The 26,865-nt window shown below is 36.4% G+C and overlaps 3 protein-coding genes, 1 long non-coding RNA gene and 2 pseudogenes across 5 annotated transcripts; 4 read left to right on the top strand and 2 right to left on the bottom strand.

Annotated features, from left to right (window-relative positions):
* The first annotated feature begins 205 nt into the window (after positions 1-205).
* LOC147483654 (uncharacterized) lies at positions 206-9,509 on the top strand. The gene is made up of 2 exons (XM_086578144.1): positions 206-274; positions 8,435-9,509. The coding sequence occupies exon 2, from the start codon at positions 8,492-8,494 to the stop codon at positions 9,503-9,505; it is 1,014 nt and encodes a 337-aa protein (XP_086434270.1). The 5' UTR covers positions 206-274; positions 8,435-8,491; the 3' UTR covers positions 9,506-9,509.
* On the top strand, positions 263-23,895 carry LOC147483651 (cysteine desulfurase 1, chloroplastic-like). Of its 2 annotated transcripts, none has more exons than XM_086578143.1 (9): positions 263-1,312; positions 2,388-2,547; positions 2,653-2,839; positions 20,610-20,755; positions 20,869-20,941; positions 21,046-21,112; positions 22,227-22,326; positions 22,633-22,791; positions 23,089-23,895. In XM_086578143.1, the coding sequence occupies exons 2-9, from the start codon at positions 2,494-2,496 to the stop codon at positions 23,230-23,232; spliced, it is 930 nt and encodes a 309-aa protein (XP_086434269.1). In that variant the 5' UTR covers positions 263-1,312; positions 2,388-2,493; the 3' UTR covers positions 23,233-23,895. The 2 variants fall into 2 exon arrangements, with proteins under 2 accessions (XP_086434269.1, XP_086434268.1); XM_086578142.1 differs by having other exon boundaries at positions 265-1,285; positions 23,083-23,895.
* On the top strand, positions 3,525-6,450 carry LOC147483655 (cytochrome b-c1 complex subunit 8-like). The gene is made up of 3 exons (XM_086578145.1): positions 3,525-3,547; positions 5,091-5,273; positions 6,173-6,450. The coding sequence occupies exons 2-3, from the start codon at positions 5,104-5,106 to the stop codon at positions 6,219-6,221; spliced, it is 219 nt and encodes a 72-aa protein (XP_086434271.1). The 5' UTR covers positions 3,525-3,547; positions 5,091-5,103; the 3' UTR covers positions 6,222-6,450.
* On the bottom strand, positions 15,152-16,913 carry LOC147483653 (uncharacterized). Its single transcript, XR_015206005.1, has 4 exons — positions 16,821-16,913; positions 16,532-16,599; positions 16,199-16,339; positions 15,152-15,175 (listed from the first exon to the last, which is right to left on the bottom strand). It is a non-coding gene; the product is annotated as an uncharacterized LOC147483653 (long non-coding RNA).
* LOC147483652 (transcription repressor OFP17 pseudogene) lies at positions 23,448-23,753 on the top strand (annotated as a pseudogene).
* Positions 23,896-24,818: 923 nt separating the features above from the next.
* On the bottom strand, positions 24,819-26,483 carry LOC147483650 (putative serine/threonine-protein kinase WNK5; annotated as a pseudogene).
* Between the last annotated feature and the right edge of the window lie 382 nt (positions 26,484-26,865).

Below are 26,865 nucleotides of genomic sequence, written 5' to 3'. Positions count from 1 at the left end.
CCTGTTGTGTTTAGTCATCTTAACACAAGCTGTACTAAGATCTCTCATTTTGAAACGGGTGAAGTTTTGTTCTGGGATGTCTGATTATGACTGGTCGATGCCAATAATAGTTGTCACCCAGATTGTGACTGTCATAGTAGGAACTTTCCCAATTGTCTTTAGATGGCTAGCATTGTTTAGTCGCATGGAATTCTTCGGTTTCTTCCCCAATAGATTAGTATCGTCAAGGTCAATTCTATGGGGAACACCTCATAATCGAACCTTCTTGAAAAAGGTTAGATTATACAAGTTGTATGCATCTTTATTCAATAGAATAGTCATGATGGTGTCGTTGTTGACGGTGGTCCCAATAGCCCTAGTGCATTCCATATTATTTGGTCCGTACATAAACAATACAGACCGCTACTATCTCCATTGGTCTGAAGTTGAAATTTACGCTGGTGAGTATATTTTGCGTAAAAGTGTGGATGATATAATCAGATTAAGGGAGGTTTGCTGTAGTGAGCCACTTACTAATCTACTGCAACTCTTTCCAAAATACCCATACCGCCCTGATTTTGATCTTAGAAGGGAATTTCCAATTGAACTTCCTTACATTCTTCAAAGAGTGGAATATCCTTTCACTCTTCCAATGGTAGCCCTCGTGAAAATTGCACAAGTTTCCTTACCAGGTAATCTTGTTGGATCTCTAGTACTCGCATTCAGACAAGCCCAACAAATCATTCTCTTCATTGACCAAACACTAACGGATCCGGTCGCAGAAGATTGGTTTTCACATGCAAAAGATTTGTGCAGAGATGGCGACTTTAGTGGTCTGCTCCCTCAAGAGTATCGTCAACGTCAATCCGGTTTGCATCTGGATCTGAATCGTGCTCGTCAGATCCTTTTAAAATTGAAGGAATTGGATCACGATTATGATGATGTTGATAGGGTTGCTGGGTTTTTTGTTCGTGCCATTATTGATCGCATCCTTGCTGAAACCCCCTCAACGCTTGAAGATCTATATACATCTATAGAGAAATTGTTTGTGGAGATGTTGCATTGGATTTTTAGACAACTACCGATTGCTATATTCAAAAGCTTGAGTGAGAGTCCAACTGAGGAGTTCGAAGAAAGAGTACGGCTTCCCATGAAATTCCTCTTTCAAATCGAATCTTTGGACGATCATATTCAATGGTCACTTCCCGAAGGATCTGGTATCTCACAGTTTCTAACGGCTCCCGCTTGGACAGAGTTTAGAGGTCCACTGGAACGGCTCAATGAGATTGTTCGGAGGCCAGCAGGGGTAAGGGGTGGAAACGAGACATAAGCTGTAAGGGGTTTTTTTTTTTTTTTTTTTTTTTAATCTGAAGTGTAAAATCTAAAGTTTAATTAACTATTGGATTTCATTTGTTTGGAATTGTCACTTGGCATGTATATTTTTGTTTTTGTTCATTTTGAAGAATCTATATTCACTATAATCTATGTCTCTCTGTTAAAGCTTTTATTCTACCTGGTGTGATGGCTTGATGGGTATGTTCACCCTTCATAGATGTTCACATGACCCTTTCTGAAAGAGTGTGTGGGCTTAAAATAGAAGAGCGAAGAGAGAATGCTTATGTTTAGTTGGTTTCAGTTATTTTTCAAGGTAAGTGATAATCTAAGGTTAGAATGAAGATGGTTATTGGACAGAAATATTCTTTTGAAAAATTAATGGAAAGTAGGACAGTGTGGGTCATAGTTCACTATAACTTGGTGTGGCATGGGAGTTGATTGAAAGCTCAGGAGCTCAGGTTGTTACACTGTTAAACTGTGCAAGGAGAAAAAACAAGAGTTTTCTAGGTAATTACAAGAGGAATAGACTTAGGGGACAAGAGTTGATTAGGTGTATGCAATGAGTCGACACAGAAAAGACTGACCACAGGACAGCAAAATGTGATTGGTCCAGACAAACAACTTAAACCACCTCAGAAAATGGGGGCCGTTTTGAAGGGGTTACCTCCAAGAGGAAATGGTCGTTTATATCCATCTTCTTCTTATACTCTAAATAAATCCAGCACGAATTTATTCACTGCTTTAGAATCACCAGTATATTACAAACTAAGTTACTTTGTCACGGATACGAAGTGACTGATATCCCTGATTTCTTTTGGTTTTTGTTAATTCATTCTTGTCGAGTTATCATTGTCATGGTCAACATTTTATAGCTATACTGAGGTTGACAATGTATAATTCATTATTTTGTGCTGTATACTCTATTTTCTTCGTTGATTTACATCTGTTGTGTGACATTGTAATTATGTAATCTAGTATGTTTTTAGATCCCTTTTAACACACAGTTGATGCAAGAGGTTTTACTGAAAATAATCTTCATCATGAATTCTAACTAATTTCTCCCTACACTTTAGTGCAAGAGCTGCTGATGAATATGAATCAGCGCGGATAAAGGTGTCTCGTTTCATTAATGCATCAGAGTCTACTGAGATTGTTTTTTCACGAAATGCGACAGAGGCTATGAATCTTGTAGCCTACTCTTGGGACCTATTGAATTTAAGACCAGGGGACGAGGTAAATCCTTGTACTTGGTTGTCTCTTTTTCACTGGTCACCCAAGCATTTCAGCCTTGGGGCACTTTGCTTGTCTCCTTTAAAATCTTCTTTTGCTTTCATGCAGATCATACTTACGATTGCCGAACATCACAGTGTCATAGTTCCTTTTCAAATTGTGGCTCAAAAGACTGGTGCGACACTCAAATTTGTTAGTTTAACAGAAGAAGAAGTTCCTGATATCGATAAGTTGAAAGAAATGCTGTCAGAGAAGATGAAACTGGTGGTCACTCATCATTTCTCCAACACTCTTGGTAGGCATGTTCTTTTTCTTATTTAAACTTTTCTGTTCTCCTTTCTCATGCCTTGTCTCGGTTAAAGATTTTATTCTACCTGATGTGATGGCTTGATGGGTATGTTCACCCTTCATAGATGTTCACATGACCCTTTTTGAATTACATCTGTTGATTTACATCTGTTGTGTGACATTGTAATTATAACTAGTTTTTTTCTAGTGTTTATTATTTTGTTGAATAGAACAGGACTGGTTCTATTCTTTGTTGCATTTGACAGAAGTTCTTAGTTCGATATGTTGTTCATAGATTGTAGTACTTTCCTGATTAATTTTTTGAAAGAAGACAGATTAGCCTTGAAAACAGGCAGGCCATTTTATATCTGTTCCAAGTTCCAACTGATATTTCCAAGAATAAAACAGGCAAGCCATTTTTATTATTTATCTATAACTACTATTACACCATTTAATAAGCATTTTATTCTCTTTCCACTCTGTTAAGTTGATAGTTGTTCTCTTATTCAGTTGAGAATAGGACTAGCACGTGAGAATAGTTGGGTTTGTTAGGCTCAAATCTATTTAACAACTCCACTCTCCAAGCTTCATCGTCTTCTACCTCAAACATATTCTGTTTTGCAACAAGTTCAACAAGGTACAGTAAAGCCTTCTTCTTTAATTTTCATTGTTTTCTCTTCGTTGATATGCAGAGTCTTCTTCTTGAAAATACTAGGTGCGCAGGTTCGAAATTCGTTTTGTAGTACTGCTACTTATCCTTTGGTCTTTTTTTTTTCTCTGTATTAAGGTTATTTTAGTTATAAGTGAAAAACACTATGTACGAGTCATAGCACCATCGACCTTCAAAGGTAAGGTTCAGAAACATAGTTATATTGACTCAGAGAGTCAGAGATAGTATTCTCTTTATAGCCCCTTGGTATATATGCTACAAAGTTAACAAGGAACACAAATTTCCAGAAACTGCCAACGCATTGAGTACTAAAGCTTTGCGATAACTCAGTAGGAAAATAGACTTCTTTGGACCCTGATGCTGGAGTACTTAGTTCTTCAATGAGTTCTTGATTCCTCCTAAAATGTACACCAACGAAAAGATTAGTATAGTTGAACAATAACAAAGAAATTTAAGATACTAAAAAGAAACTTGTGCAGATGCATAGTCAGTGAAGTATTCTTTCAAATACTACTTACTGATAGAGGGTAGAGTTGACATAAACTTCAGCAAAATCTACATCAAGTTGAATTTCAATAGAAGCAGCACTGACTTCCGACATCCATGTAGCCGGGTTACAGCCATCTTTGATCTCGGTTATCCCTGTGATGGCCTGCAAGATGTTTCAAGAGTCGAGATGTGTAAATAGGTCCCGAACATGGATTCAGAATAGTCGAGACTTTCTGCAAATTTAGGCACTCATGTTTTAAGTTTATCCACAATCTTAAGAAATTCATTATTTTGTTATAATCTAGTTCGAGAAATCTCAGTGAGCTAAACTTGGAACAGTTTAATCCCATGTAGGCTCTGAAGTTAGCGCTATAACATTACATTTGTCTCCATCAAATTTCAAATGGATAAAAGAGAAGCATAGTTACATTTGCTAGCTTGGTTTGTAGGAATTACTTTTAGCTGCTTGTTGAAACCACTGACGCATCAAGACTCTTGTTGAAATAAAAGACAATTAGTTGGTTTTCAATGTAAGGATACCTCATCCTACTATTTCTATGTTTTTATATTTTTATATCAATGAAATATCTATTTACCGATAAAAAAAATAAATAAATAAATAAAAGACAATTAGTAAGACTAGCCTTGGAAGGATACTTGTGTATACTTGTATTTTTCAGTTCTTCCAACTGCCAAATGATGCAAAATTTACTCCATTTTATTTCAGCGTAAAAAGTTATGCTGGTACAGTGTTGAGATGTGAGTTTTTCTCAGTTCTAGGTGATTAGACTCAACCTGAAGCTACTTAGGTTGAGTTAGGACTAGAATTCAGCAGCTTGGTTTTAAGCAGTGCGACTCTGCAAACCAAGTGTGCCAGCCCCTATATAGTGGAAGAGTATAAACCTAAAAAAGTTCCCAATGTTTGGGCACTTTGATTTACTTTTTTTATGCTAAGCAATTTATCATATGCAGTAGAGAGAATTAAAAAAAATAAGTTGAATACTTATGCCATCCCAACATCCCAAGCATTGGTGTACAGTTTATCACCATTGGTAACTTGATATACGCCTTTTCAGCCTTGACCCATTTTCATTTGCAGAAGAAGAGAAAAAATGGGGAAGACACCAATACAGATGAAGGCAGTGGTGTACAGTTTATCACCATTTCAACAGAAAGTGATGCCTGGTTTATGGAGAGATCTTCCTCATAAGCTTGGGAAAAAGTTTTCTGAGAATTGGATCAACGCTACTCTTCTTGTCGCTCCTGTTGTCGGCGTCTATGCGTAATTACCCCATCTCTCTACCTTTTTATATATATAAGATTCATTATTGTTTTGATACTTTAATTGATTTGATGAATATTATTTACTGGGTTTTGTTGGATTTAATGTTAGATTGATGAACAATATGTTGATTTATTATAAGATAACCTTTGGATAGCGTTCAAAATTTTCGTGTTACTCTTTTAGCTTGATTATGGATTATAAAGTCTGAGGCTTTTTATCTGATTTTTCCATTTTCTGCTGTTGCCCATATAATTAACGTCTTGTTAATGCACGGTAAACAATAAGATTGACTGGATCCTATTGTTTGGTGAATGAAATTGGAATATCTCATATTTGGATGGGATGTTTTGGTTGAGGCGTAGCCTGTATATGTATGTTTGTACTTCTGGGCTACATCATCAAAATTAATGCACTGTATTGTTTTGCTGATCAAAAAAAAAATGATGATCCCAGGTTTTAGGTCTCGTTCTGTTTCAAAGAGGCCAACGAATGGGAGAAAACACAAAGAAAAGCTTTTGTTGGTTATTTGAATAACAAAACATTGCAGATTTCTTCCTATCATGTACTTCTTGTCCTTGTTAATACAGTCCTGTGACCTGTGTTGTGTCGCACACTTGACCATAGGCAATAGTTTACTTATAACCTGGGGTGGGTTGTGTGTTGCATTTATGTGTTTGCTTTGGAGGAACTCCTAATTTTGTGCAACCGTGATTTACTCCGACACATTAGTTCTGAGGACATGAACATCCTCATTATCCCACTTCAAGAGAATCTGACGGTTTACCTTTTGTTTTCTTTTCAAGTTGCTGTAAGGAGGGACATAGCTAATAAGTGTCATCTTTCATTAGCCTTTTGCAGTCTATGCTAACAGTTACTCGTATCGGATGCAGGTACAGGTACGTCCAGAGCTACCAAGAGAAGGAGAAGTTGGAACACCGGTACTGAAGTAATGCATCATTTGCTTCACTTGAAATGGAAGGGTGATATTTTTCTTGTTTGGTTTCAAGGTTTTGGGCTTTAAGCGCAGCAGAACTGTAGTTTACATTTCTAGCCATGTTAATGCATTGAAAGTTTAAACATATTTTGTTTGTGTTATCTATTAGAATAAGCAGGTATACTGTATTACAAATTTGGGACATCAATTTCTAGTTTAAATGGTTTGTTCTGCACCTTCGTTAGATTTGTGGTTTTTGCATGTGCTCATCTGCTCTAGATGGCTACAAGTGCTTGACATTAGAATAAACAGATGTAGTATATTGTAGGATACATGACTAAGTTATTAGTTGGTTAGAATGGTATTTCAAGATACTGAATACACTGGAGCGCTGTAATAATATATGTACAATTATAGGTTTTTGCTCACGGGCCTTCCTGGTGAAGGGCTGTGTTGCTATCTAACGAACCGAGAGCTGTAGGCTGCAACTATTATTTACACACTTACAGGTTTAGGTTAGTCGTGCTGACAGACCTGACAGACCTTCCTGATGAACTGCTGTGTTTGTCGTCTTGACTGGGAAGAACTGCCGAGTGCAATTGTTATATGATTATATTATCTTGCTTTGGATTTGGTATGTTCAAGAAGTTTGTTGTCTGCAAATGGTTATTTTCTTGTGTTAGATGATGGGTGCTTGCTTGCTGTTCCCTTGATTTTTTTTCACTAGCCCAAGTTTAGAAATTGGAGCTCTCGACATGGATTAAACCCACACAAGTTCATTCGTTGAACATGTAACCAGAATGCGTCAACTATTTTATACTAGCACTTTCTAATCTTTTTTAGTATTAACATAAACACTTGAGCAGTACACATTTACTCACTGACTTCTGCAACTGCTTCTTTGCGATAGAAGTAATAGAGCGTCACATCAAAGAATGGCAAAGTAATAGATAGAATCTTGCTTGACGTTAAAGCTTTGTTGTGGTATTGGTTCTCAAGATTCTCCGCAAGAATGCTTTTTTATTGGAATACTCTCTTAAGTAGTAATGGGATTTAATTAGGCTGCTAGGGACAGTATGAGGATATGCTATACCTTGCTTCATACATCAATAAAAGTTATGCTTATGTATCGTTCGTATGAGAATCTCCCTCATATGTGCAGTGTGCACTATGTTATACCTTGCTTCATACATCAATAAAAATAATGCTTATCTAAAAAAAAGAAAAAGAAAAAAAACTTGTTCCGATTGCCATTATTAAAGGAGAGCTAGGTCCATCCTTCACTCCTTCAGACTGTGAGACAACAGAGAAACAATTAATGGCAAACCATGGTTGTATCAATGGAACTGTACATAATTCTAAGATCTCTTCCCCTGTGCCTGTTATTGGCTTATACATAGCCGCGGCTTCTTCCGTATGCATGCTACTGATGCTTTATGATATCGTAGTTGGATATCGGACAAAGAAGCGATGGCTACCTTGCAAGCTATTCACACTCAATTCTGTTTCTCTAACTCTTCTTTCCATAGCAACTAAACTCCCCGCTGATCTAACAACCTCAATGCCGAGTGACCTGGATCAGTTGTCTAAACTGTCTGGGACTATCTTTATATGTGTTTGTATGGGTTTTCTCATGCCTTCTTTTGGAAATTACAGGGATGCCGATATTTTTTCAAATTTGATGGGCTTGAGCATTTACATTATATCCATAGTCGTAAACATCTGTATACAAATACATACTGGAGTTATTGTTCTGTTCATCATAGAACATATCATAGTCTTGTGCTTTATGGTGCTATTGCTCTCAATGTTCTGGCAGATTTATCCGTCCATTAAAGAGGAAAATAGCTCCACCACTGGTAGCTATAATAAGTTTGTTAGAGAAGGGAGCTGTAGCATGTTAAGTCGATTGAAAGGATGTTATCTGTGCGCTTATTGCTATGATCCACAACTTACAATAAGCACAAACCTGGCGTCTGCCGGTGTTGGCACAATCTGCCTGTTGTGTTTAGTCATCTTAATACAAGCTTTAATAAGATCTCTCATTTTGAAGCAGGTGAAGTTTTGTTCTGGGATGTCTGATTATGACTGGTCCATGCCAATAATAGTTGTCACCCAGATTCTGACTGTCATAGTTGGAACTTTCCCAGTTGTCTTTAGATGGCTAGCATTGTTTAGTCGCATGGAATTCAAATCGAACTTTGATAATCGAACCTTCATAAAGGGGGTGACTGTCTATAGATTATACAAGTTGTGTGCATCTTTATTCAATAGAATAGTCATGATAGTGTCGGGGTTGATAGTGTTCCCAATAGAGCGAGTGCGTTACTTATTTGATTTGTACATAGACGATATAGGCGTGTATAATCTCCATCGGTCTGAAGTTGGAATTTCTTATTATCTCCGTGGGTGGCATGGAGTTGAAATTGTGGCCAGTGAGTATATTGTGCGAAAAAGTGTGGATGATATAATCAGATTAAGGGAGGTTTGCTGTAGTGAGCCACTTACTAATCTATTGCAACTCTTTCGAAAATACCCATACCGCCCTGATTTTGATATTAGAAGGGAATTTCAAATGGAACTTCCTTTCACTCCTCGAAGAGTGGAATATCCTTTCACTCTTCCAATTGTATTCCTTGTGAAAATTGCACAAGTTTCCTTACCAGGTAATCTTGTTGGATCTCTAGTACTCGCATTCAGACAAGCCCAAGAAATCATTCTCTTCATTGACCAAACACTAATGACACCATATGCAAAAAAATTGTTTTCATATACAAAAGATTTGTGCAGAGATGGCGACTTTAGTGGTCTCCTCCCTGAGGAGTATCGTCAACGTCAATCCGGTTTGCATCGTGCTCGTCAGATCCTTTTTAAATTGAAGGAATCATCAGATCTCGATTATCATAGTGTTGGTAGGCTTGCTGGGTTTCTTGTTCGTGCCATTATTGATCGCATCCTTGCTGAAACCCCCTCAACACTTGAAGATCTATATACATCTATAGAGAAATTGTTTGTGGAGGTGTTGCATTGGGTTTTTAGACAACTACCGATTGCTATGTTCAAAAGCTTGAGTGAGAGCCCAACTGAGGAGTTCCAAGAAAGAGTACGACTTGCCATGAAATTCCTCTTTCAAATCGAATCTTTGGACGATCATATTCAATGGTCACTTCCCCAAGGATCTGGTATCTCAGAGTTTCTAATGGATGGAGCTTCAACAAGGTTTGAAGGTCCACTGGAACGGCTCAATGAGATTGTTCGGAGGCCTGCAGGGGTAAGGGGTGGAAACGAGACATAAGCTGTAAGGGTTTGTTTTTTTTTTTTTTTTTTTTTTTTTTTTTTAATCTGAAGTGTAAAATCTAAATTTTAATTAACTACTAGCCATTTGGCCCGGCCTATGGCCGGACTTGCTACATAAATAGCTAATGACTCAAAAGCCTAAAGTCCACTTGAATAAATAATATATGTATATGTACAACGACACTAATGAGAACAAACCTATCTAACAATCAGAAGGAAACAACCCTTTCCATAGTGTGACAATAAAATGTGTCATCTTTAATCTTCCTTAGCATCTACCTCTATGACATCATACTAAGAATCATCCGTAGTGTCCTCAGATTTAACTTTCACTCAATACATAATTTCCCGCTCGACAGTTGGCCGTTATTAGCTTAGGCTTTAAACGGGTTTGACCTATATTCCTTATAGTTGCTGCAGGCTTAGCTATTTTAGCAGTTGTAGCAGGTTTCTTATCTCCTATTCTCTTTCTGGGTCCCAACTACAAATTCTTTGTCTTCATCTGCTTTCTCTACCATTGTCTCTTTTGGGATGGTCTCTTCAGTTTCCATGGTTGTGGAAAGAATAACACAAAGCCAGATATAAGTTTAATATATAGCTCACAATTAGCAGTAGAACATTGAGAAAGCTAACAATGTCAAGATGACAATACCTGCCGACTAATCTGGAAAAGTATCAAGACGACAACATTCCCTAAGTTAACAACACACCAAGTCCAATGTTAAACACGTTAATATTTATAACAATCGTAGAATAAGTTGTTACTTGGCTGAGTATTAAACCTGTTTCAGTTGTAGAGCTAATTAACATAATTTGCTCCATTTTCAGTAACAGAAATGGTTGGTCTTCATTGAAATGTACTTTGTTGGATTCCGTGTTGAGTTTAGATAGCCCATGGCGGGGATTGTTTATTTAATATTGAAAAAACTTGTTTATTATAACAAACTTAGAAGGGGATAACAATAAAACTATTGACAAAGATGTATAGACATTTAAAATGGACAATTATACTCCACGGAACATTCAAAAAGTATTGAGTAACTAACTAAAAACAAATAAACTAAAAGTTAGGCAAATATATTGTGGAAATCCTACTATTTGGTTCTAAAGACGGCTAGTAAAAAACTGATCTCTTCATCCAATTCATCTGGATGTACTTTATCCGCATGAGACAGGTGAGTGTCCATGTGAGGAAGGTGCCTTGGCCTCCAACGGTAATACCATACCCCAATCAAGAAAAGGTACAGAAAAATCGTTGGTAATATAAGTTATGGATACTACCAAGAATGAGTAATATAACTATGGTACCTTTTGGCAGGTTCGGTGCAAGAACATATATGACCATGGGGTCAAAAGATTTACGATAAAATTCTTTGTCAAGGTCGGAATCACTTCTTTGCTCGAGGAATGCCTCAAGTTTGGACTGAATTTCTATTTTCTCGAGAGGAAGTGAGCATTTCTGTGAACAAGAAACAACAAAAAGAATTGTGGATGAAGCTAGAGAGCACTTGAAACTCCCCGGCTACTGCTTCACAATTTTCTAATGCTTGTTCCATTTTGCAAAAGCTCCTCCGAGCAAAGCTTCATCGTAGGTGGATCAAGTCCCAACCGGCCGACCATGTAAAGTGTCCGACATGCAAAATATAAGAATATTAAGGTATATCCATTACAATATGTGTCCATACACGGACATGTGAATACCTATCCGACACGGGTTATTTTAAAAAATATGGCGTGTCCATGTAACATAGGTAAATACAAATATTGTCCATACAATACTAAGTTACAATGTTATTATCTCTCAATGAAGAAAGAATTCGGAAATTTCCAGCAAAACATCTCATGTATGTTAGAAGAAAGAAGAAACGGTAGTAATATGATTAGAGAAAGTAGAAGTTGAGACTCATCTTTGTAAAAAGAGGCAGTCAAGCGTCGGTGTTTCATATTCTCCACCTTCCCCACATACATTGAGGAATTAACCACCTAAAGATTGTATAACTCAAAATTCCCACCCACGGGCATACAGTATAAGTCACCCATTATTAGTGTTTTCACCTAGAATTCTCTAATATAAGTTACTTTGATCCTTATTAAGTAGCTTTTCGAGATGGATACTAAAGAATCAAAGCGGACTCATAGTTAAGAAACACATGAGCTGAAGGGATTAACATATATCATCATCGAAGTTGGCCTAAGCAACCAAAATTGTAGGTTGTAGTTAGCTTATTCACACCTGACTTGTTGAAAAGTTTGAACTCTAAAAAAATGTAAGAAAATAATGATTCAATAGTAATTGCTTGTGGATGCCAAAATGAATAGTAAGGGAAACTTACTACGATGATGCTGAGCATCTCGTGCTTTAAGGTACGTTTGCTCTGCTGTAACAGATTTCAATGCCTCTCAGATCTCACCAATCTTCACATTTATAGGGTTCAAATGTTCTGTAACATAAACCATACAGAAAGGTAAACAGAGGTTAATTATTTAACAAAAATAAAAAGAAAAAGAAAAGGTGATTGAGGCTAAAATTGGGTAGTAGGAGGTCCTTCGATTGAAGAGGTTTCAAGTGATATACCCAGAAGCAATTCCTTTTTAAGGACATATAATGAGGTTAACCCTTTTGCTACTTTATAATTTTGATTGAATAGGTTTTTAAAACCTCAAACAATCTAGGAAAGTACGAAGAGGAATTTTTTGAAAAACTTGCTTACTTGATTGAGCTGCTCTGAGAAATTCTCGTTCTCAATGCCTGATTTCCAAGTATAACTTTAACATAAACTTCTAGATACCTTCCCTTATCAGTGGGTACCAAATCCTAAGCTTCAATCACATTAGCCCGAACATACCAGAGTTTAGGGGACAGATAAATCTTTGATCTGATATTTGACACACCATCACTACTAATAGCCGCAGCATCAGAATGCCATGTTTCAGGAAATGCCTCGTTCGCTTGAGTACCCATCCAAACTTATTTTTAGCTGAAGGTTTTTCATTTTTTGAGGATTCGTAGTTTGAGGCGATGGGGGGGTTTTTTTTTTTTTAATCATTTTTTGTGTTTTAATGTTTCGTAGGTATATCTTCCTAGTTGAAGTCGGGGGGGTTTTTTTTTTAAAGAATCAAATTTGTGTTTGTACTGCCAATTTTCCTCCTAGGACTAAAAACCCCATTTTCTTAAACTGGAGATAGAATCTATTATTTATTGAAGATGTCCAAAATGGAAAAAAGCATGCACTACTTCTTCTCAGGTCATCTCCACATGGAATTCATGGTCCTGCTCTGAGAAATTCTCGTTCTCAATGCCTGATTTCCAAGTATAGCTTTAACATAAACTTCTAGATACCTTCCCTTATCAGTGGGTACCAAATCCCGAGCTTCAATCACATTAGCCGAACATACCGTGAGCTTAGGGGGACGGATAAACCTTCGATCCGATATTTGACACACCATCACTACTAACGGCCTTAACATCGAATGTCATGTTTCAGAAATGCCTCGTTAAGCTTGAGTACCCATCCAAACTTATTTTCAATTTGAAGGTTTTTTTTTTTTTTTAATCATTTTTTTGTGTTTTAATGTTCCGTGAGGTATATCACTTAATCATAATTTTGATTAGGGTGTAATTGTTTTTCTCATAATTTTATGGATCTCGAAAACATATAATCAAGAAGACAACATTACCCTATATATAACATTAATCAATATACAAAGTCAATTCTAAAATAATCGATAAGATAGAATGTGTGTTAGACTATAGCGTTTAAATCATATCATTGTCCCCAAGATTATAACTACTTCGGACAACAAACCCTATAAAAATAGTGTTGCCAAATTTAAGGGATATATTCTAAAAAAAAATAAAACTGTGCATGGTGTCACTCGAAATTCACCAACTACTCAAAAGAAAAACTATTGACCCTTGGTCAATGCATATTCCTATTGCTTAAGAATTTGATTTGAAGAAGCTATTTGTTTAACCAGGGCGAAATCATAAGGAGTTTCGTGATGTTACTTTTTTTCCTTTCCTATATGCTAAGTTATTCGTTATTTTAAGGAATTATTAAGAAAATTTAATTTTCTTGAGTCAATAATTGCTCTTCTCCTATTGGATGGATAGTTGGGAGACCAAAATTGTGACAGGAAAACCGGACTCTCGTCATTGACAGCCATCATAGGTACTTGAAATTGAAATGTAACCATACCTTAATCTAGCTATCTCGATCGATGAAAAAATCCAAAGTGGGAAACCTGTCTCGACCTTTCGCCGTGGGCTGCTTAATAGCAAGAACTCGCAATTCGGGATGTCTCTAATGCTTTGGCATGGGCCATGGCCATCTTGGACAAAACTAAAAATACTCGCTCTCAGATATCATATATACTGCCTACTTGTTTGTTTGTTTGTAAAGCGAATTTGCATGGCTTGTGGCTCGTGGTTTGTTACATGTTGCTATTGCCCCCAACCTATCTATCTTGGAAAGAGTTACTGTATAGGGTGTAGTACTTAATAAATTTGAATATTTGATCAAGGAAAACAGTTCACACTAAGTTGGTATTGCCCGAGATCATCCATGGTGTCCATCTCATTATGAAATCCCCGGGCTGACGAGGATAGAGCCACATTAAAGGGTAGAAGTAGTCCTTTCGTATGTAAATACATCACAAAAATCAACCTGATCGACCTGATTTTACTTAAAGTGTATTTCTGTAGTGTATTTATTCTTACGAAAAATCCAGTACGTTAAGTTCATATCAGCCTCAAAATCTAGTTGGCTAGAATGATCAATTTCATTCTCAGTTAATCAAGAGACAATCAAAAGTCAATCTGATAAGGACATCAGTCATTATAAGCCTATCTTGAAACCATGTGGAGCACTCCGCTTCACAATCAGGTACCGCCTCTAACACCACTGGCCTAAAACCCTCAAATTGCAAAAAAATGGTTCCTCACATGTCACATCCAATCAGGATGATGCCCCAACGAATGAAGCTATCCGGTGACATTGGCTTTGTGTCCACAGAAAAGTTAATAATTGTCACAAAACACTCGAGAACAAAGGGATCCAGAAATGACGAAATAACTGAAATGGGTTTATTTTTATTTTTATTCAAAGCGTTATACAATGTGTATATACATCAACTGATGATACAACTAAATACTGATCGATTCTCATAAAACAAAATAAACGAAGTAAAAATAAAAAACCCTTGAAGGCACCAACACCTTGAGACAGAGGACAGGTTCTACTTTTATTCAGTTTGGGCTTTGGAAAATGCAGGGTCCACAATATCATATATTTGCATGTCAAAATCAGCATACACAGGAGCCGGCAAGAAAGGAAATGGAGCGACGGATCGTCATTTAACTTATGGGGCGTGCATGGATGAATACCGAACACTCCTTCCTTTGCTTATCATCTTTGTTGTGCTCAGTCTCACGCCTTATAGTTTTGAGGACGAAGTTTATTGAGGTTAGTCCGCGATGCGTGCGGGCTTGCTCATTGTCGATTACCAATAGCCCAAACATAAATACAGGAAGATCTGTAGGCTTCCATGGAACATGGAACATTCCTCCGCACCTTTTTTGTCGCGATCTCGATAAAATGAGAATGCCATAGCGATCATAGAAAGAGCAAGGAATCGACTCGAGAAAAACCATCCGGAGGTGACGCCCCTGGAGAAAATTTAATCATGTAATTAACCAAAATGACTTATCAATGGCAAAAAACTTATTCGACTAACTTACCGATCAGAAGACGAACTATTAAATTAATCTATCTAGTAAGTGCTTTACTTAAATGATATCCTTATTCGACTAACTTAACAGTAACAAACGATTAATCTATCCAGTAATTATTTGTAAGCATATGATATCTATAACTTCATGCTAATAATGTAGGGAGGGAGCTAAAGAAAGTAGCCGAGGTATCTAAAACTTATTCACATTTGACAAAGTAAACAATTATAACAATTATTGCAGTAGTTGCTACATCGTCCTTATTATCCATGAGGAAATTGATCAAAGGCAACAATTAATCACAATCAAAATCTAAAAATCTAAAAAAAAAATTGGTCGAAGATGGTGCTGAAGCTAAATAAAACTTAGAATCACAACTGACCCATGACCCATGACCCATGAATGATTAACATTTAACAGCCAATAAGTAAGAAAATAATACATTTCTTCTACTTATTGAACAGAGTTTTGATGATTCAAGCGAGTAGAACTAACTTGTAGAATTGTAAACCCGTAGAATCATGCTCATTTAATCAATTCAGCATATATATCTCCTTAAAACCCTATAAGGCTAATCTTTTTCTTGAATAGAGGTCTCTCAATCAAGGACTTTTTAGATTTGTGAGGTTGCAAAATATGCACCTTGAAGTAACTCCAATGGCATAAAAAGTTTAAGATTGAAAAAGAACGAAGCTATATATATGGTTCTCAATCACTCTGAGCAAAACTACATTCAAAGAGTTGAGCTTTGTCAGAAAGACGACAAAATCAGTTATTTATAACCATGACCAAGTTAGAATCAGAAAATCAAAGAGCTCAACAAAGAATAGTCAATCAAGATTAGATTACAGTCGTTCGATCCCAAATAAAGACCTCAGTTACCAAGACTGAAACCAAGCAAGCCAAGTAATATTGACTCAGATGATTAATATGAATTCACTAAAAGAAGTTTATTCTAACCTTTGTAACTTGTAATTGTTCCTCAAGTTATTTGCATGTGGCCAAAGCATCCCGGTGGTTTTGTTTTTCTTTTTGAAGTTCAACATCTAAAGTCTCAACTTTTGCACGCAAACTGCTCACTTCACCACCCAACTCCTGTGCCTGTGTTTCGAGTTTATTATAAGATTCTGCCATATATTTCAGCTATGTTTCCGCCGTGCAGTTCGACTTATGAGAAGATACCGACTATCAAAACTTCTCAAATTTTTATAAAATGCCAAATACATTGCATTTGGTTGTTGAGAGAAAATCAATTAGCAAGAAACTATTAGTGCAAAAACCATAAAAGCTTACCAAAAGTTCATAACACATATGACCATTGCCATGATGTATGGATGCAGCGCAACAGATGAGATTGAAACCTGTTTTAACACGAAAATAGCATTAGAGAAACCAAAACCCATAGCCAAACAGGGGGAAAAAATGAAACACAAAACACAAAAGTTTCAATAAACATTGTAATTATGTAGGTAATCAACTGATTATTGATCTAAAATGATCAACTGATTAAAAAAAATAGTTCAATAGAAAATAAATGTAAGGAAAAAAGAGGAATCAAAAGCGACTTGTACACGCATTTAACATGTTATTGGAAGTGCAGTCATGAATCAATAGCTCATAGTTCATATGTCAATAACACCTCAAAGCAACTTGGACCATCTCAAACATGCCCTCAAAGATAAAACCACAATACAATACCTTCATTTTGTCTTCAAGCTTTTCGCCAAAAAGAACCCTATTGAGTTATTGCACGTCATCTTTGCATGGAAGAATCATCTCAGATCCCATCCAAAAGATTTGGTTAGCTCTTACGTCAGTAACACTATTCTCGCACATGCTTATTATGTGCGGCCCGGGCTCAATGGAGGGTATTAGTATAACAAAAAGCTAACATTTGTCTTAGAAAAAAAAATGAAACTGTTAAAAAACTTCGCCATAAGTTACCTCGTAATAGAACACAGGAACTAGCTGAAGCTGGCCTGGCGGCAAAGATGGTTGTAACGGTAGGACTTTCGTGCTCGTGAGCATGTACCGACGGTGAAGTGTCTCCCATGTTAAGGAAATGTGTGCTACATATGCCATTTCAAGATCCTTGCAGGGTCATCTTCTTTGTAGGAGCTCATCATTGTCTTGAGCTGGTTCTCCACGCTTTTAAAAGAAAGGCTACGTAGTGTAGATGCCAGCTTCTTCGATGCAGATCGTGGTGATGGAGTCGAAGATAATCGAGAACCTATCAAACAGTTACAAAAGAAAAGTGAAGAGTGAAGGTCGCTAGAATACCGTTCCCAACATCGGAACCGACAAAAAGACTGGCAACTATTCGATTCAATCAAGTAAAAGAATCAGGCATAGTATGAAACACAAAAACGCGTGGCAAAATTGACAGATCTGTCATCTGTGCCACCACTAGTGGTTGATATCATACATAGCAATGATTAGCACACATTCTAAGTTCAAAAGATATATTTTTTTCTATCTTCAATACTTGATGAAGTAAAGCACCATCAGAAAATCCATTAATTAAGTAATCATAACCCTTTTGGTAACACTGAACCAGTTTTTACAAGCAAATAAAGCACCAATACTTACCCGCCATGTGTTATTGAAAATGAACCAATCTATTTTGCTTAGCTTTTTAATGATTCTTCTGCTCGATTGGCTTCTTGTGGTAGCAAGTGAGGGACCACTTCACGATACAAAAATAGTTTGGATATCCAATACAACCGCAGGGTATTTGATTGATGGAGCAGAATTCAATGTTTGAATATGAAGAAGAAAACAATTGATGAGATAGAATTGACGAAGAGTCTTTGGAGAAGATAAAAAGAACGAAACTTCTTCTGTTTTCTCTGTTGTTGTTGAGGTTAGGCTGGTGTTGTTGAGGAGAACAAACGATTCAAATCAGATTGATATTGGAAGAAGAGAAGAATAAGAGAAATGGTTTGAAGAGATGGATTTTTTTTTTGGAGAATGTTTTCATCACTCTATCATTCTTTTTGACCTCGTTTAATTTTGAAAGAAGAGATGAATAAGAGAGAGGATTTGAAGAGACAAATTTTTTTTTTGGAGAGTTGGGAGTGTTTCGTAGAATTGAAAAAAAAAAATATGGAAAGAGGTTTTTATCTATTTTGGCCTTTTGGGTGACGAACAATTGAAATTGCCAAAAAAGGGCGTAGAATTCCTTTTTTTATATAAAATCTGATGTGTCAGTCTCAGAGAAAAAAAATGAGCTGACGTGGGTCACTGGGAGCATTCTCAACTACTCAGTATTAATGGTCTTTGATTGGATTTCATTTGTTTGGAATTGTCACTTGGCATTAGGGGTGATAATTTGGCCCTCAGGCCCTCAACCCGCCCTAAAAAATCGTGTCAAACCCTCAAAAGTTGGCCCCACAGATTTGAGGGATGGCCGGGCCTCGCCCTCATTCTTGTTAGGGGTGGGCTAGGGTCTAGGTTCGGAGCATAGGCCCGCCAAGATTTGCCCCCTTCAAGCCCTCACTTGGCCCTCAATTATTTTTTTTTTTTTCGATAAGATATATTTTATTTTTTTACATTATATATGTAAGGTACCACAATTATCCCTATTTGAACTAAATATTTTCACTACAAATGATGTTTAATAATAGTAGTTTACCACATATCATATGAGGTATTTTGTAATTTGAGTAAAAGAGTTCAAATATAAAAAGAAAAGTGAATTATGATTATTTTGTGTAAACCCAAAATAGAGGTGATAATTTATGTATTATACTATATATTTGTGTAAACCCTAAAAGAAAACCATATTTTCTTGTTATTTTACATTATATTTATGTATTATACTATAATTATCTAAATTGTATAAAAAAATTATTAAATTAGTTTTCAATAGAGGATAAATTATAACATAATATAATATATGCACTTTTGTAATTGATTTAATGATATGTATATAAGTCATACATAAAGCAAATCCAACCTAACAACATAGTTAAATATTAAAAATGTAGATATTTTAAGAATATCATCTCTTCCACCATCTCTATCTATTTTTTTCTAAAGATATAAAAATTAGTTTTGTATACTTATATACATATCATTAAATCAATTACAAAAAAAAAAAAAAAAAAAAAAAAAAATTACAAAAAAATAGTAAACTAGTGAAGTATAATTAGACCGGCCCCGACCCCGCCCCTCATTTGCCCCTCAAAAATGAGGGCCGATGGGCGGGGTTAAGGGCTTGAGTTTTCATGCTTGACCCTACTCGACGACCTCGCCCTCAATATCAAATAGGTAGGGGGACCCGCCCTCAATCATGAGGGCTTTTATGGTTTGAGGGGCAGGCTAGCCCGGCCCGGCCCTTTTATCACCCCTACTTGGCATGTATATTTATGTTTTTGTTCATTTTGAAGAATCTATATTCACTATAATCTATGTCTCTCTGTTAACGCTTTTATTCTACCTGGTGTGATGGCTTGATGGGTATGTTCACCCTTCATAGATGTTCACATGACCTTTTCTGAAAGAGTGTGTGGGCTTAAAATAGAAGAGCGCATAGAGAATGCTTATGTTTAGTTGGTTTCAGTTATTTTTCAAGGTAAGTGATAATCTAAGGTTAGAATGAAGATGGTTATTGGACAGAAATATTCTTTTGAAAAATTAATGGAAAGTAGGACAGTGTGGGTCGTAGTTCACTATAACTTGGTGTGGCATATATGGGAGTTGATTGAAAGCTCAGGAGCTCAGGTTGTCACACTGTTAAACTGTGCAAGGAGAAAAGATGAGAGTTTTCTAGGTAATTACAAGACGAATAGACTTAGGGGACAAGAGTTGATTAGGTGTATGCAATGAGTCGACACAGAAAAGACTGACCACAGGACAGCAAAATGTGATTGGTCCAGACAAACAACTTAAACCACCTCAGAAAATGGGGGCCGTTTTGAAGGGGTTACCTCCAAGAGGAAATGGTCGTTTATATCCATCTTCTTCTTATACTCTAAATAACTCTAGCACGAATTTATTCACTGCTTTAGAATCACCAGTATATTACAAACTAAGTTACTTTGTCATGGATACGAAGTGACTGATATCCCTGATTTCTTTTGGTTTTTGTTAATTCATTCTTGTCGAGTTATCATTGTCATGGTCAACATTTTATAGCTATACTGAGGTTGACAATGTATAATTCATTATTTTGTGTTGTATACTCTATTTTCTTCGTTGATTTACATCTGTTGTGTGACATTGTAATTATAACTAGGATTTTTCCAGTGTGTATTATTTTGTTGAATAGAACAGGACTGGTTCTATTCTTTGTTGCATTTGACAGAAGTTCTTAGTTCGATATGTTGTTTGAACATTTTTCCATAATGGATTATCTTTGTGTTTTTAGGTTCTGTTCTTCCAATTAAGGATATTACAAGTTGGTCTCACAATGTTGGGGCAAAAGTACTTGTAGATGCTTGTCAAAGTGTTCCACATATGGTGGTTGGTGTGCAAAGTCTATATGCCGATTTCCTTGTTGCATCATCGCACAAGGTTCGTATAATCTAAAATGAGGTTTTTGAAACCTATTTCTACATGTATTTTAAATGTGATGTTTCATCCCAATGATTATCCATACATGAAATTAAGTAATAAACATGTCTCAGATGTGTGGGCCTACAGGCGTTGGATTCCTATATGGCAAAAGTAAGGTCTTGTCTGGCATGCCTCCTTTCCTAGGTAATCTTGGACTGAAAGGGTTTTCTTAGAAAGAGATTTTAGCTGATATTCTAGTTTTAAGACTGGTTCTACCACAATGTGTAACTTGCTTTTTTATGTTTCAGGCGGTGGCAAAATGATTTCTGATGTATTCTTAGATCATTCCACTTATGCAGAACAATCTCCTTCCAGGTTAGTGAATTTGTTTGGAGCCTAACATACACTAAACTACAAATTGAACGGCTAGAATTGTGCACCACAAATTGAATGACTAGAATTGTGTTTGAAGTTAGAACCCATTATTTGATGAGTCACATAATTTAATTTGTAAAAGAGCACTGATATATATATCTCTGAGAAGATTGATATGGCCTAGGTTTCTGTCTAGAAAGTTCATTTGCCTGGTCATTTAATCGCTTGTTAACTATTCCTTTTCCCTTTTGCTTTCACACACCTATTGTCTTTCATTTTGGGTTAGGTTATTGACACCAAGTCTATGGTTTAATCACCTGCAGACTGTTGTTGCTCATCTGCCTACCCCATATTGGACAAATGGTCTGTTTGTATGCATATTCCTGTATTTATTTGATTGCTTGAATTCCTGAAGTGAACTGGTTTTTAACAGTAACTTAGAAACTCTAATTGCTAAATCAAGACTTTATGATCAGATCTTTTGTTTATAACAGGAACATAACCTTTTTCCTTTTTTTGTTGGCAATATCACATGCTTGCCTATCTTTCTACTACTTTGAAGACACACTTCCAGAATTTAACTATTCTTTCCCTTTATCTGCTAGTTTCTTGTTCTCTATTACCCTAAAACGAGTATTTATTTTCTACAAAGTTTGAAAATCTACTGAAAACCTTATGATATACAATTTAAAATTTCCGTAGTTTTGTTTTATCTGGAACAAGATGAAATCAGTTATGTAACATAAATCTAATGCATGTAATAACATGGTTGGCGGTCCTATACAACTCATTTTTTGTTTCCTTTTCCTTTTTTTTTTTGAAAATGAAACAAATTATAAGGTTTACATAATAAATTAGTATATAAGACCTTCATTTTGAAAAGGTCCTCATTCACTAGATCTTAAACAGGTTTTGTGACTAATAACTATAAAAAAAGTGACAATCTAGTTTCTAAGTAATTTAGATATTAGCTAGCTAGCTAGCTTAGTAAGAACCTTGTGTCTAACAAAACTCGCTTTCACCTACTTACGACTTATATATACGTAATGAATCCCAGGAAAGAAAATAGAAACTAGAAAATGTTTGATCTTACTATCAATCTCAATTGTACCAGATTTGAGGCTGGAACTCCTGCAATTGGGGAGGTTATAGGGCTTGGAGCGGCAATTGATTATTTGTCGGGGATTGGCATGCAAAAGATCCATGATTATGAGGTGAGCAAATCCTTCCCACCCCCACCACACTCTTTCATCTCTATATGTTTCTAGTGATGTCACCTTGTTGGTATCTTGATTATTTACGAATTTTAGAACTGCTAATTGGAAAGTATTGGTCAAATCATCTCTTTGCTGTAGCTGGCTGTCTTTTCAGCATTTAGTTATTGTTAAATATCCTTCTAAGTTGTGGGATTGGAATTGAACAAGGAAAGAAAAAGAAAAATTGATAGGTTTATCTATAATTTTAAGGTTAGAGACTTTAGAGAACGTTGTTAAAGTACTCCTTGCTCTGTGTCCATGCAGATAGAGTTGGCTACATATCTTCATGAAAGCTTGCGTGTGATTCCCAACGTCCGCATATATGGCCCTGTTCCTTCAGAACACGTCAGTCGTGCTGCTCTTTGTTCGTTCAATGTTGAGAATATACATCCAACAGACATTGCAACTTTTCATGATCAAGAGGTAAGATTGTGAAACTTTTTCAAATTTAGTGAGAGACACTTGTTTATTGTGTGTTACCTTCCTCTTTAGTCAAAATTGTTTGTTATGTCTCTAAATATCTAATATATCATTTGAGGAGACTGGAGAGCACTCGTGTCTTCATATTTTTACTGTATCTATCATTCTATCATATTCTCGTGAGAGGTATTTTGTTGTGTATGTGTGAATGATAAAACACATTCTTATTATGGATATATATACACGTAACACATGTTAGCTACCTACAAGTTTCTGACTTCCTATGTTTTTTAGTTTCAGTATGGAGTGGCTATCCTGTCAGCCTGTCAGGTCATCATTGCGCTCAACCTCTCCATCGATACTTGGGAATTAATGCAAGTGTGCGTGCTAGTCTCCACTTCTACAACACAAAAGAAGATGTTGATGCATTCATTAGAGGCTTGAAGGGAACAATTGACTTCTTCATTTCCTCTTCATAACGGGTCTCCCATCTGAGTTTTGTACGTTGTTTGTGTTCAATTTATTCCTTACACTAGTGTTCTTTCATATATATTATGTTAAAATAATTTGTAGTGTCATCTTTCGAATTCGTGCAATTCTATCGTCATTTCGTGCTAAGAAAGAAAAGGTAGAAGAGATTGGGGAGCTAGTAAGTAAGTATGGGAGAAGGAAGGACTGAAAAGTTGCTCTTTCCATCACTAACTCCTGCTTACTTGAAGGCTAATTGGATGATAAAAAGTGATGTTAAGGGTCAAGAAGAAATTGAAGATCCTTGTCGTAGTTTTCAGAACTATTTAGTAGAAATGATAGTGGAAGAAGGAAAGTTATGGGATATGATGGATGTAGAAGAGCTTCTATATTGTTGGAAACATTTGAAGTGTCCTGTTTTTATTATTTTGGTTTGTAGATTTTATGGGGAGCTTTGTAAGGATTTGTTTTCAGGGCAAGATGATGACCATGTGTAAGAGTTAATAATGGTCTTGTATGATTATTTGATTCTTTTGTTGAGAACTTGAATTTAGAATGACCTTTCATTTTGATTGTTATGATTGTCACATAAACTTTTCAATGAAATCCTTCAGTATAAGTTTTGTAAGTTTAAGTTGATTCTTCTTGTAGTACATGGTACTATGGTAGTGGTGGGAGCGAACCAAATTAATGACACGAATAGACTGGCAATCTCCGCCGTTATGCAATATCCCGAAGCTTCATCCACGTTTTACTTAGTAACTAGTTTTGTAAGGACTGATAACTATCGAGAATATAATAATCAGTTTATAAGTAACTTTCCCCTGTACCAGCATAGATCACTTGATCTGCGTTTCAGCTTTTTCACTATCCCATCATAGTATCTTTGTTTTAGAAGCGTTGGCGTTCTGAAGGAGTTGTATTCCTTATTGTTCTGAGCATGAAGTAGTAGGATTATTACCTTGACCATGCACAAGTAACTACTACCTCAAGCTAGATCATACAAGTAGTAGGATCACTATTATAAGGTTTTACATGCCACTGAGCACTATCCATATATACACACCACAAGTAATATATACATTTGTATGTCCTTCGAACCTCAAATTCTTAAGACCTCACCATTTGTCGCCTGCCTTCTTACCATCTCTCTCTCAAAGAATGACCACCACCCTTCACGGCTGACCTTGGTTTACTAGAAACCTCACAAGGCGCATGATATCCGATATTTTCAATAGCTCCAGCTGTTTTGAACAATCTACGCTTGTCATTTCTTCCATCAAAGATCTATGCAACAACTGGCTACGGACGTCTACCAGTGAATTCATCCTGCTTAACTGAGAATGATTGGTTCTATTGTGATAGTTTATTGGAACTAGAAGCTCCTTTGGAGCGTGAAAAATCCTTACATTGACTGTAACAATTAGTAGCCATGCATGTTGCTCTGACTGTTTCTTGGATGTTCTTGCGGGTAAAATTGTGTGCAGTTGTTATTTTGACGAGTCCTTGAACTTTGTTGATGATTATGGTTTCTTGCTTGAGGGATCTGATCAAAGTCGAGTTCACCCACTAGAATTATAGTTCAAGTTGGAGTATTTTCCGGAGTTGTGGGAACTTTGCAAGGTTGTTTCATCATCACGGAACAATTCAGATCATCTGCATGAACATAAGATTTTTAGAAAACGAAAAAATCTCTTGTATGAAACTGAAATAAGAAAAATAAAATAGAAACAAATTAAAGCCATATACCTTGAAGCCAATCATAGGCAAGATCTCTTTGGTCTCCATGAAGCCTATCATGAATATGATCCTCATCATCATTAACGTCATCATCTTGGAAGCTAAAGCTGTGGGCCTGAGTGTTTTGTTGTGTGTCCCATTCCTGCCAATGTGGGACCAACGCCGAAATCTCTTTCTCAATCATCTCAGCAATTTCTAAAGGATGCCCATCGGTGATCTCTAACTCCTTGACCATCTCAGTTGCAACATCTATTGCTGTGTCGCTGACAATGTCAAATGGAAAATATATGTTCCTGACAGAGCCTGTAAGCACAGTGCACTCTTTAGAAGCTATATCGTACATATATATTTATAGACTTCAGAACCTGTTACGATTTTCTATGTTCTCCACAAACAATTGAAAAAGTGCTTACAAATACAAATGAAGAACAAGAAATTAGAGAGTAGCATACCATCATTATCAGCAATTTGTACTTTGAGAAAGATAGTGTCATCCTCTTTGTTCATCTTTCCTGCAATTTTCATGTCTGTACTTCCTGTTGCATCAACTTGCAATGATGGCATGAATCAGACTTTTGAGTGCATTATCATTGAGCATTGGTCTTTGTATTCCAGTCTTAGGAACATGCTTCAACTCTCCTTCATCGAATGAGAGAAATGGATCTAGCTTGCAAAAGCTCCTTAGCCGACAATCTTTTTGACACGACCTCTAAGCATTTTCCAACAAATCTTTTTCTTCATGAATCCGGTAAAACGCCCCAGGAAGCTTTACCTATACAATACAGAAACCGTTACATGAGTTAGATGAAACCTTAAGATTCTAGGAATTAAATGATATTCGCTCTTTTAGCAGTAAAAGTGGTCTCTCTTAGTTGGAGCTAAGACCAGTTTAATTCATGTGACATCAACTTAAATCGAGACAGAGCACCTTTACAAACTCTTTTATGAAGCAAACAAGTTATGTTCTCTGAAATTGAGGACGTTAGGCACAATCTTACCCATGTTACTTTTTTGTAGATTTGTGTCGGGTTGGAGACTTGGAGCACTTGCTATAAGGGAATTCCGAGGTAAGCATTTCTAGTCTGCAGTTACGCACATGCCGAAGGAGTAGATTTCAACGAGGTCATTGTATTCTTCTTCATAGAGCTCTGGTGCCATAAACTTCGGAGTACCTAATACACCAAACAAGACTAAGATTAGTTTTTTTTTTTTTTTTCTTCTTTTTGTATAAATAAATGAAGTGAAAATATCAGATGCAAACAGACAAAAAGAGGTGCCTGGGAGCCGCGGAGAACAGCAGCTAAACCTAGATCACCGATCTTCACTTGTCCCAGATGTCCATTAACGAAGATATTATCCTATCTTACATAGACACGCCATATATCAAAAATAATTCATGTTGGATACGTATCCTATGCACAGTGTCGATATACAGACATATTGTATGTGATATACCTCAGTTTTTGATATTTTGCTCTCTGGACCATTCTCGTTAAGGGTGAACTAGTATTACCTCATAGATGGGAAATTAGGATTGACCCGTGTTTTTTTTTGTGTACATTTGAGGGATGACTCTAATTTTCCGGGGAATCCTAATTTGGCTCGTCTAGGGGGGGGGGTGTAATTAAATACGGCCCAACTGAATGAATCTAAAATAATAATAGAAACGAAAATCAATGAATCTTGAGTAAATAACAGTCCATATTCAATCGTACTCAAAATCTCTTTTCGAATTACCACTTTACCGTATCCCCGGCACGAGTTCTAAATATATATATCTCTCTCTCTGCCACATCGATAAGAATTTCAAAAGTCAACATTATTTCTGCGCGTCAAACATTTTATGTAAACGTAACTGACCCTCAATAA

This window comes from Coptis chinensis, chromosome 8 (assembly GCF_015680905.1).
Source record: "Coptis chinensis isolate HL-2020 chromosome 8, ASM1568090v1, whole genome shotgun sequence".
Lineage (NCBI taxonomy): Eukaryota > Viridiplantae > Streptophyta > Magnoliopsida > Ranunculales > Ranunculaceae > Coptis > Coptis chinensis.
Note: the sequence above shows the minus strand (reverse complement) of the source record. Positions and strands in the feature narration are given on the sequence as shown.